The following is a 12,571-nucleotide window of genomic DNA, read 5'->3' as shown; positions in this document are numbered from 1 at the left end:
GTAGAGAGAAGCCGCCCAGCAGACTGAAAACAACTCCATACGTTCAAAACTCACTAGAAGACCTTCTTTCTCTGTTGCGCATATAAGGACTGCAGGAAAGCCAACTTTAACTACGGCAGCTAAAGCCTTTGCCTGCAGCGTGCGTGTACATGCGTGTCAGGCTCCTGTGCACATCAGTCAGCTCCAGCCCGTAAAAGAGGAACGATGCTATCTCCTAACAGTCTCCAGAGAATAAGCACAAGAAAGGCTGGGACATGTCAAGGTAACTGCGGTGATGTGGTGCACAGGAGGTAGACAGTGACCTAAAAAGAACAGATTTTAACCCCTGAAATGTTTGTGATGGGGAGCTGTGAAGCTTACTCAGCAGACTTGAATCACTTTGGATGTACTGTACAGGAAGAACCAGCCCATCCGACAGCTTTACCTCGCATTCTTGGGAGGCCCCAGGTGCTCAAGACACCGATACCTCTGTAACTTTAATTTCACCTTGAAGAGTTGGAGGAATGTATTTTAAATGCATTATATTTACCCTTATACACTACATCCATATAGACACGTGCAGCGTTAACTATTTCAAGGTCCCCACAGAGAGCTGTTAGCACAGACAGAACATGGGTCGGCATACTATTTAAGCCACATGCACCATCTGCTGCAAACATTTTAATGTAATTTACCAGGCAAGAGCTGAGCAGGAAAAAAACCCTGCTAGATGAAAGATATTAAATTTCCCCTTCCCCAAAACACCCCCTGCTGCTTGATATATGAACCTAGCTCATCCATAACTAATATTTGATTTAAGAACATATTAATAAATTAAAAAAAAAAAAACAAAACAAACCAAAAGCCAAGAAAAAAAATCCTATGTCTGCAAGGTAACAGTGATGTAATTTTTAACTACTCATCTGCTGCCCATGGAGAACTGCCCAAACTGATAACCCTTTTGCCAAAAACAAAACAAAAAGGAGTGGACAGGTTAAGAACTTAAAATTGTTACTTCCCCTCTGACAGTAATTTTGATGATCTTCAATAAATGTGTAAAGGAAGATTTATTTACTGCAGCATTGAAGCCAAGCAAGTTCTACATGTTAAGACTTGTGTTTGGCTGAAGGTGGCAGCCCTGGGCCAAGTACTATTTAAATTTTGGAAATAAGTCCTGCAACTGATCTGTAAAAGGGCTTCCAAATGGGAAAGACTTACACTTCAAGAATCAGGTTTCACCGAGGAGTACACTCATGGCAAGTAAGCTTCCACCTTTTAAAACAAAAGCAATGATTTGCAGAAGTTATGACAAACTCCTTTTGTCACGTTTAACAGTGTTCATGAAGATGTTTAGACAAGGTTAGCAATTTTTTCTTCATTAGAATTACACACAAAATTAACAAGAAATAAAGTACCAGGAAAAATACCTCTGCTATAAATTCAGGATATTGCACACAATTGAAAGACCAAGACTGCCGAGCAACTTTTAAAACTGTAGTTGTATGCAAGCTGTTGACAAGAAATTCCCTCCTTAGCCTTACTGAAAGCCCAGTGCCTGCTCATCTCCTTGCTAATGCCATGACAATCTCCTACTATCCACGCTGGAAAGCTGACATTTCCTCTTCCAAACCCCTATACCATTCCTTACTACATTCAAGCTGACAAAGCAATATTAAAAAAATAAAACAAAATGGGTTTCTTAAGACAGTAAATACCAACATTGCTTCCTGGTGTGGAAGGTGGAGGAATCTACAAACAGCAGGAAAGTCTTACTAACTCCTTTCACTGGTAGCCGAAATACAGCTGCCTTCCTGGTTCATAATCTTAGGAAAGAAGACCTCAACCTGAGCTCCCACCCGGAGCTGAATGGCTGGCTGGCTGCCAGGATGTTTCAAACCACCAGGCAGTGATCAAAAGAATCATCTCCGGCAGTTATCGTACCAAAACCTCCCTTCATTTTTCAACTCAAGGCTCATTAAAGGTCAACACAGCAAAATGAATTTTAAGTACCAGAAAAGGAAAAGAGAAAGCAAAATCTTTATGCCAGTGTACGCAATCACTGTATGCCCATAGCTTGAACATTACACGCTGACCTCCTACAGCAGAAACCTAGAGAAGATGCAGGCAGGGGTGATGGAGACTATCAGAACGCATGGATCAGCTCCCACATAGGGACTGACTGTCTGACCAGGACCCTTCGGTGACAAGAGTTACAACTGAGACCTCAACAAATCCTGAGTGGCTTAAACAAGGAAAAAGAAACAGCTACTCACTGTATCTTCTCACGAGAGAGGAGCTCTAACCATAACTTTAACTTGTTGGTCAAAACAAAAAGGAAGTGATTCCTCAGGCAAGTTACATTATGCAATTCCTTGCTACAAGACACTGTAGATAGCAAAGGTTTAGTGGGACTCAAAAAACACTTCGACAAATGGATGGATGAAAATTCCACAATGACTACTGAAAACAAATGTACCACTTTTAGCTCAGGAAACAGACAGCTGCAGGAGTGTATCAGGGAAGGATCAGCATAACCATGCCTGTTCTGCTCATCTTTAGGCACCTGCTTGGGATGCACCATGATACAGGAATGTCTCAGATTTTGGTTTGATCTGAGGCACCACCCCTAGGTTATTTTCTTGTATGCTTCAGGAGTTCGAAAACATCATGTGACGTCTTACCAAAAAGTCATGGAATTAACTTTTATAGGGTTTTTTGTTTTGTTTGTGGGCTTGGTTGGGGTTTTTGGTTGGTTTTCTTTGGGTGTTGGTTGTTGTTGGGGTTTTTTTTGGCAGGGGGGGTTGTTTGGGATTGGTTTTGTTTTTAAATGATTGGGGTTTACAGTCTCTTGGTTTTGGGGTAAACTACTTTAGTCCAATTTTCTTGCTTCCATCCCAGCTAACATACTCTGTAACACTGAGCACTGAGAACATTGCCATTGATTTCAATCAGCAAAGGATCACACCCCTAACTGCTTCCAATTTCACAGGTACTAAGCAACACTATGTGATTACAGCCTGTGAGTAAGCAATATCCTGTATTCAAAGGTTTGATTCATATGATTCCATACAGACCTGGGAACTTCAGCACCTACCAATGAACACCAGCTTTGGAAATCTTGGATAACAAACTCCTGAAGCACAGAAATAAATACTTTACATGCTGTTAACTGATATTATATCTACTGAACCATACAATTTCCTTGTATCCTTGTTGTGGACCTAAAAGTGAGAGTACTTCCTACTATACTGTAAAGTTTCTATATTTTTCCCAGATTTTATTTATATTTAACCAGAATAAAAATAACTTTTCTTTACATCAAAATTCATATATAGCATTCCTATTGAAGTTATGTATTCAGGTACAGTTTAAGATTAAAAACAAAGCACACAAAAATGGAAAGTTAAACAGTGCAATAAATTAGATTTTATACTTCTTATTGAACAATTATTATAATAGTGATCTTCTATGTACACATTTTGCCAATTAATTGCTCTAGTTTAGCACAGTCAGCCTTAGGGGAACATGTAACATCACTCCTTACCATTCAGTGTATCTTTGCTGTAGTGCATAATTTTTTCAACAACTATATAAGAACACTGTCATAAGGTATAATTTTTCCTTTAAAAAATAGCAATTATCACTCTTAGAAAATACTAAACACTACCATATTCTCCATTTTGTTAGTGGTAGGAGACATCCCTGAATGCAAACAATTCTTAAACAATATTCAAGAGTTGGATTGGCTTTAACGGAAGTAGTACTTACAGCTTTTATCAAATGTTATTTGCTCATCCACACACCAAGACAACAGAAATCTTGCATGCTGTTAACACAGAAAATCTGAATGGTTCAGAAGACTGGATCATCCCTACTACCCAGTGAATGACTAAGGATGAAGCTGGCTGTCCCTCCCTGGCAAATCCTGATTTGGTTTAACATTTTAAGAATGTGAAATTTCAAGGGTGAAATGAAGCAGTATGGACTTCCATACACACTGAAGTTGCAACAAAAAGTGCTGTTTTATTCTGTTGCCTCTGTTATCTGAGTTCTTCACCACACCTGTGCTATGGAGATCTGTCAGAAACTAGAAATCTAGTGTTAGCATTTGAATCATGCAGAAATAAAAAAAGAAAAAAGTGCCACAGAGATTCTTCACAGACCTCAAAAGGAAAAAAGAGCAGAGTAAGAAAGCAGGTGATGAAGCGTACTATCAATACAGTTGAACATATTTGTCAATTTTTCCCTATAACCAATGCGTTTCTATTTACATGTACTAAATATCTGTATCCTGTTCTATTTAAAGGACGTTGGAATGCAAGAAAGGCTCCTTCCTAAACATAAGAAGGCACCAGAATAATTCAATAGGATATTGTCTTTCAGAAACCAACAACGTAACAAATTTAACACTGATAGCGTGGGGCATGCTACAAAAGAATTTTTCACCCACGGCCAACAAAATCTTAACGTGATCTGTCAATACCAATAAAATTTGCTGCATGAGGAAAGTTAACTTCCAAGGAACTACAATGAGGTTGGTTATTTTGGGCAGGGAGTCATCATCATAAGGCCGGCCAGTCCAATGGAAACTTTTCTCAACATGAAGAAACAGCTACTTAGGGCTAATATCCTGGCCCCTTCCCAGCATGGACCTTGTCTGCTCATTCTTCCACAAGGCTTCTTCAGTTCTTCTGCAATTTTGTTGTGTTTCATATATACTCATATATAAATATATATTTTCAAGAAATCAAAAAAGAAAAAAATACCTGAAGTATCATAGATAATTAGGCACATCCATCTTCTGCTTTGAGTGACTTTCCAATCGCCCAACAAACCAGTCTTTCGTATTCAGCCAGTAACACACAAAGCAAAAAGACTCGGGGGTTTTGAAGGTAAAAGCTCTGTTCCTTTCCCTTAGGAAAATATTGTCTCATGGAAGGAAAAGCTTGGGATAGCTTTGGAAGGCAGTTGAATTCTGCTGGCAAAAAAAAGATGAAGGAGCTAGGAAAGAAAATGTTCACCTTCATCCTTCTCCTCAGAGCCTCTCCTTCCTGGACTTGTGGATTTTCCATTTTAGGCAAAAGCAGCTTGCTGCCATAACACACTCAAAAAAAAATTTAATCTATAGGTTAGTAATAGCAAACTTGGATTCACCATAAATAGACTGAAGTTGGCACACCAGGAACACACTAGGGTTTTAAATCACTGCAGAAGAGGATTAAAGAAGAGAATACTCAGAGCAGCTGTAGGCAGGGAAGGCTGGTGTGTGACTCCTTACCTGACAGAAAATGTGAACTACCTTGTCTTGTTACTTTAAGCCAAATAAGCTACTCATTAGCCAACATAATTATTAACTATGCTTTTTTCTCACTTGTAACAGATTACAACTCTTCAATAAAATCACACTGAGATACATTAGACCTCCCCTTTACAGCCAAGTGTTTTTGTAGAGCTACTGGAGGGAGCAGAGAAAAAAATCAACTGTGGCTACATAAAGTGCAATTCTCTCTGAATTTAGTGAAAAATGATTGGCACTTCCACAACTGAGTTGGCACCTCTAAAAACACCTTGCTAATAAAGTGAAAGAATCTCTTTTTTTGTTTTAATAATATGGGTCTAGAAGTCATTCAAAAGCTAGCCCTGAGTTACTACATTCACGAGTTCTTGCATGATTAGAATGACAATGAGTAGTTAGGACATTTTTGGTGTAGAAGGGATATAATTTTGAAGACCATAATTCAGAAAGGTGGAAGAGAGCTGATGCAGAGTAAACTCGAAACTTTGACGGCTGTAGAAACTGTTGGTGGTTCATGTATATTCATTCACGTTCACGAACAAATGCATACAGTAATTGTTCTGAGGCCACAGTTCAGCTCTTCTCACACACATTAAAAGAACCTAAATATTAGAACTGAGCAACATCAACGCATTTCAAGAAGAAAACCTGGCCGCGGGTGTGCTACATCTGATGGAAACAGTATGACACAGTAGTGTTTCACTTCTGAGGCTGATCAGAAGCTGTATTATATTTACCACACCATGAACATAATAACCTGAGAAAGAACATTAGCATAAACTATTAACCCATTGTGATGACACTCTGGAAGAGAGTATCTTTTTAAAAGGAAAATGATCACATTAAAATACATGCAAACTTTGAGGAAAACAAGCTGTGCCAAGTAACTGCAGCCAAAATTGAGCCATTCATAGTTACACTTGGACTTCAACAGGAAGAATTTAGAGCACAGGAAAGTACAATAGCTTAGGAAACTAACTGCGAAAAAGATCAGCCCAGTGTATCTTGGCTATCTGAAAGCACACTTGTGAGAATTAAACGGTTCATATTCCAGGTCTCCCATACCTAATAGATAGTACTGGAAGACACAGAATAACAGAGGTCTGAGTACATGCAGTCTGCCCTGTGCTTACAAAGAATTGCCTATTCGCAAATAATGAAAAAAGAAGCACGTAAAATTCTCTATAAAAAATTAATCAGACCCCCTCCCCCCAATTTTTCCTCTCCTTTTGTACTTATGTGCAAGTTTTTAAAAGCAAAATCATCAGGTGACATTGCTCTGTAATCATTTCAATTAAAACACGTGATGTTGCTCTTAACACAGTTTACAACTACATAAATAACCAACGTGAAGAGAACAGAAAAAAAAACCCAAAAGCAAAAAGCAACCTATGACTTACCCAGCAACCATATAGCAATATGAAAGATACCACATTCCTCTTTCTGTATTTCAGAGATACAGGACCACTGTGATATTCCAAATATTAGGGGATGCTATTTGCTTATGATACTTTTAAATCATAACTATGAATGCACTTGACATTTCTTGGGAGAGAAAAAAAACCCACACAGGCTAATTTGTGAGTTTCTCTTTCAAAGCTGACACCTGCCTGTCTCCTTACTGCACAAAATAAAAGGCAAGCTTTCTGTTAGCAGGTTCCACATCACGCTCTCCGTTGCTACCCTCAAATCACAGCATGCAGGGGCTGTAATTCCACCTGAGCACTATTTGTGGTGGCTGCCGCGAACAGAGATGTCTGTGCGCACCAGGGGAGAAGAGGCATTTCAGACTGTGAAGTTGATTGCGCTGGAAGTGTTTGCTAACAGAGATGTCAATGAAGTAAAGAAGTTTCGGTACCTGAGTTAACTAGCTGTTGCTCCATGACTCCGCAGCCCAGGACCTCCAGCCATTCTCCTTGGAAGTTGATCTCCATCTCAAAGGAAGGGTGAGTAAATGGGAAGTAGCAGTCTACCCATCTGACTTGCAGTCCTGCAGCAGTGTTTAAAAAATAAACACGAAGGCTGTATGCTTAAAAGGCCATCCCTCCAACCATCTGTAAAACTTGCCCTTCAATTAATAACACCAATTACAGCAATCCAGAGAAAATAAATAGCAAACAAACACATTTACATCACTTGTACAAGGCGATAAATCTTAAAACTTGTGGAAAAAAATGACCATGTCTTTTCTAATATGAAAAATGCTTTGTGCAATTCAAGCACCCTTTGAAACCAAATCAATCATTTGTCAAACTCTAGCAACCACCTGGCATTGAACAAAAATGAGCCAAGATCACGGGAAAGTCAGTAATTTTCTTATTTTTGGCACCAGGAAATTACTTAACTGCTCCTCACAGGAAAAACTAAGTCTTTAATTTTTACTCAGTATCTTATGAATCAGCTAGGTAATTAATTTTTTTCATCAGAACCTATTTAAAAGACAAAGCTATTCCTTCTGTATATGTTTAAACATGAAAGTTTAAAATTGATACCAACACACACAAATAGAAATACATATAGCCAGAGTTGTACGTTATTAAAGTATGCAGTATACCAACAGAGTATTCTGGACCCGGCAGACAAGAGTTTAACTTTGTGTGGATGTTAAGTGCAAGATAAAAGTGCCCCTGGGTAACTCCCCCTCCTCTCCAGCTCAGCACTTTGCCAGTCCCACTGCACAGCGCAAGGAAACCCCTGGCATCTCAGAGCAGTGGAGCCAGGTGAAGGCAAGGTCTACAGTGCCACCAAAAGCAGCGTTGTCAAGGCCCTCATTATATTTGATGAGTTCTAATTCTTGTAATGATTTAAATAAGCTTTGTTTCGCTGATTCTTTTTTTAGCCATTAGGTGTCAGGAAAAAAACCAAAAAAGTCTCAGAAATGTGAACCGTAAAAACCTGAAAGAGGATTGAACTGCAAATTCTGTGAGCTAACACCTTAACCCCAAGCCCATCCTCCCCTTCAGTTAGGCCAAATGCTAATCAGCGTTAGGATCATTAACGATCAGGCAGGTCCAGTGTTGCAAATAAGGGGCAAAGCAAAAGTTGTTTGGGTGATGGTAACTGTTAACACCTCTGGTTTCTTTTCAGGCTTTTTTGGGGGTTGTTTCATAAAAGGAACTTAGAACATGAAGTTGCATGATTTATACTGAAAGTTTTTCAATTCAAAACACTTTCTGTAGCCTCAAGGATTAGATTTTCTTTGATTACTTCTGAAACATTAAATGTGGCTATAGAAACTAAACTAATAAATTACAACAGAAGTGTACATACATAGCCAAAACATTAAATACCTAATAGTTATGGGGAACTTTTCTGCATGCTATGAACTTTCAAATGCAGAGGCAGGTTTCAAAAAAACCCAACACTTCTAGATTTTCCTTTCTTTCTTAAAAATCAACATCACAAAGTTACATGGATGATAAAAAAGTGTTTTGATAATTTTACACACAAAACTGAAAAACGGAAGCGTTAGTAATTATACCATTCATAACTGTATTGTGACTTACAGCAATCAATTTATAACAATAAAAAAATTACATAGATAAAAAGGTCATGTGATATACAGCAGAGCAGTATGGTGTGTGGAAAACATTCATTTACTGATCTTGGTACAAATGCATTTTTAATCCTAGGGCTGTACAACTCTGCATTCACTGTAAAGCCATGCACACATAAAATATCTTCATTTAGCTTCCAAAATTTGCAACTGCAGCAAGAATGGCATTGAATATTCAAGCAGTTTTGTGTTCATTAACAACATTCAAATAATGTTCAATTTTTAATCCTCTGACTACTTCAAAATAAAGCTCTGGGAAAAGAAGGATTTCTCTGCCTGCTTTTTGTTCTTAACTAAAATTAATTTTAAAAGTTAAAAAAAATAATTTAAAACTCTTAATTTTGAATCTTAATGTCTATTAGTACTTAAGAGGCATTTGTTTTAAATGCAAATAAGCAAGCAAACAAAAATCTGAATAAAACCCCAAATTCATAAGGAAGAAGCAACTCTCACCTTCATTCTGTTCTCTAAGTTAATAGTTAATCCCATATACCACAATAATTTTATTCATACAGTAGCTGGGACAATTGGGAATACCTGTGTAATTTACATTCAAGTGTTCTTTCAGACTTCTGGCTCTGGAAGACTTTACTGAAAAGCAGAGGGTGCTCAGCCTTCAGCAAGATTAAGCCTTCTAACAGCATTTCTGTAGACTGTCACAGAATAAATGCGTACTTTTATTATTTAGATATCAAATACTGTCTTGGTGCTCAGTATATTCCCATGGAATAGAGGGCACTGCTCACACGCAGCATATTAAACCACTAAAGACCTGAAAGGATTATGAAGATTAGGCTTCCTGTAGTACTATATAATTTACCTGATTAGGCCTAATTTATTTCTTCACATACAGCCTATGAAATGATGGCAAAAAGGATCTTTCCTAGACATTTTAGGAGGCCAAGAGATGCATATCTGCTTAAAATACAGAGGCACTTATAAGACCACAATGATGAATCTAACAGGACTGATCACTAGATACAAACTCAGCTCAAAGAGATGATTTTTATTAGCAGAGGACATCTGCTTGCTTTGCAGCCTCACAGTGTTCACCAGACTCTTCCCAGCAGGTACAGGTCCATCAATAACTGTGGTGGGGTGACGCTGGCTGGATGCCAGGTGCCCACCAGAGCCGCTCTGTCACTGCCCTCCCCAGCTGCACGGGGGAGAGAAAATGTAACCCACGGCTCGTGGGTCGGGATAAGGACAGGGAGATCCCTCTGCAGTTACTGTCACGGGCAGAGCAGAATCAGTTTAGTTTATTACCAATCACATCAGAGTAGGGTAATGAGAAAAAAACCCCAAACCTTAAAACACCTTCCCCCTCCTCTCCCTTCTCCCCGGGGTTAACGTTACCCCCGATTTCTGTCCCCCCTCCCCGCCAGCGGCGCAGGGGACGGGGCATGGGGGCTGCGGTCAGTCCGTCACAGCTGTCCCTGCTGCTCCTGCCCCTCGGGGGGCTCCTCACCCCCTGCCCCTGCCCCGGCGTGGGGTCCCCACGGGCTGCGGGGGGGGATCTGCTCCCCCGGGGGCTCCCCGGGCTGGGGGCACAGCCTGCCCGGCCGGGGGCTTCACCGCGGGCTGCCGGGGAACCTCTGCTCCAGCGCCTGGAGCCCCCCTGCCTCCTCCTGCCCTGGCCTGGGGGGCTGCAGGGCGGTCGCTCTCCCAGTCTCACTCCTCTCTCCGGCTGCAGTGGCAGTTTTCTTTCTCCCCTTCTTAAATATGTCACCCCAGAGCCGCTGCCACTGTCACTGATGGGCTCAGCCTTGGCCAGCAGCGGGTCCGTCTCGGAGCTGGCTGGCAGGGGTTCTGTCAGGCATGGGGGAAGCTTCTGGCACCTTCTCACAGAACCCATCCCTGTAGCCCCTCCGCCACCGCAACTTTCCCAAGCAAACACAATACAGTAACTTACACGACACATCTCCAATGAGTAAGGAAAAAGTGGATAGTTACTGTTATTTCTGAGTACTGAATTGAGGTAAGGAATTGGTCCTAGCCTGCACTCAGAAGTAATGGTGTTACAGCTATTAAGCTAAACAAGTATCAGTCAGTGCTAGCTTGAGTCTCACAATGAAAAAGGCTTGAGCAAAGGCACTAAAAAAAAAAAAAAAAAAAAAAAGGAGAAAAAACCCAACACATTAAAGCAGCCTATTGCCACGCTACAGCACAGAAACAACAAAGCCTGAGACCCAGATGGTCTTCACTGACCACAAAATTCTCTTTGTTGCTGTGAGGATTATTTTTAATAATTTTCTATGGGATTTCTATAGAAATCTACTTCTATTTCTCTAGAAAATAGTAATTTTCTATGGGAGAAAAAGGGAAAGGGCACAGGGCGGGTGCTGGGGAGCACAGAAGGTTTGAGCCATGGCCACCCAAGGGGTGTCTCAATGTGTAAGTACTCTGCACCGCACTGCTTCAGCTAATTCATCTCACTTGCAGCAGACAGAAGCTGGCTGCTGATAAACCTATGTTAGCTCACATTTTTCAGTAGTTATTAGCCATGTCCTCAATAAATGATTTTTTTTTCCTTTTTAAACTCCTCACACTCATCTATCTCCATGCACTCAAAGGAGGTATCAGTACAACAGAGTTAAGAAGAGAAAGCAGAACACCACGTTTGATTAAAAAGACATCCAGTGCCTGTTCAGTGAGAACCAGCAGTGGCAAAACCACCAGTCAAAGCACAGCACTGCTCACCCTTCCTGCCTTCCCCTACCAGTGCCTAGGAACTGGGTAGATAAATTTGGGACAGCAGTGAGTTCTGGGTCATTTAATGTAAAGCAACAAATCACAGATGCAGCACAGAGTCATTCTTTTTTATTTGCTATAGTAAGATTACTTCTGAATCTCTCAGGGTCCAGAAAGCTTTTGGCAGACTACGGAAGGGTTAGAGAAAATAATGCAGTTGGGAAAGACTGACTAGCTTGGTGGAAAACTTAAGACAGCTAACCTTGGAAAGCCTCATTACGAGGTAACTAAAATGGACAGAGCAAACTTCCTACATGGACAGATCTGCATGTGGAGATGGAGGTGTAAGTTAAATTAATGGATTTAAAGTGTGCACCTATCTGGAGGTAATAGAGGAAAACTCAGAAGGGTGATCTCTGGGCGTAATATTTGAAATAGCTTCCCGACTGCAAAATCTCATGAAAGATATTGAAAGACAATCACCTCTAGAATGCAAAATCAGACATGGCGTGCTACTAGAAAACATCACAAAAAGAACTCCCTTCCACTGTCTAGTATTTAAGACAATGGATTGCAACACTCCGTATCTTTTTCCTCCACTGGTATCTGTCATTCTTTTGCCTGCTGGCAAAGCCAGGAAGAAATAAGAAGACAAACCTTGGGAATAAATGCAGGTGCGGATTTTTATGAAGTCTTTGATCTTCCTCGTGACAACCTAGTAGTCTTTAAGCAATTTTTCTTATTTGTTTACTGGCACATACAGTCAACACTGAAGCATCCAGATAACGTGGGATGACTCAGGTAAAGCAAAACAGTCTCCTTAAACATTATGAAAACTAACCTAGAACAAAGCAACAACAACAACAAAAAGACAGGTCAGTGATCTGACCTTTCTGCAGAGATCCTGCAGAGATCCTCGATCTGTCATCAACCTGAGCTGGTAAATTCCCAGAGAAGCACTGCAGAAGCACAGCTATCCAAGTCCAGGACTTCAAGCCTAAGCTAGTTAATGGAAAAGTAATTTGCATAGTAGACAATCTGCAATCCAA

The 12,571-nt window shown here is 40.3% G+C and overlaps 1 protein-coding gene across 7 annotated transcripts in view; it reads right to left on the bottom strand.

Moving 5' to 3' along the window:
- Positions 1–12,571, bottom strand: part of FARS2 (phenylalanyl-tRNA synthetase 2, mitochondrial) — a 249,547-nt gene that overhangs the window by 168,280 nt on the left and 68,696 nt on the right. For all 7 annotated transcript variants that reach the window (XM_055800781.1, XM_055800779.1, XM_055800783.1 and 4 more), the window contains one exon: positions 7,134–7,265. In XM_055800781.1, coding sequence (XP_055656756.1) covers positions 7,134–7,265 — 132 coding nt within the window. The remainder of the gene's footprint in view (positions 1–7,133; positions 7,266–12,571) is intronic.

This window comes from Falco peregrinus, chromosome 3 (assembly GCF_023634155.1).
Source record: "Falco peregrinus isolate bFalPer1 chromosome 3, bFalPer1.pri, whole genome shotgun sequence".
In the NCBI taxonomy this organism is placed as follows: domain Eukaryota; kingdom Metazoa; phylum Chordata; class Aves; order Falconiformes; family Falconidae; genus Falco; species Falco peregrinus.
Note: the sequence above shows the minus strand (reverse complement) of the source record. Positions and strands in the feature narration are given on the sequence as shown.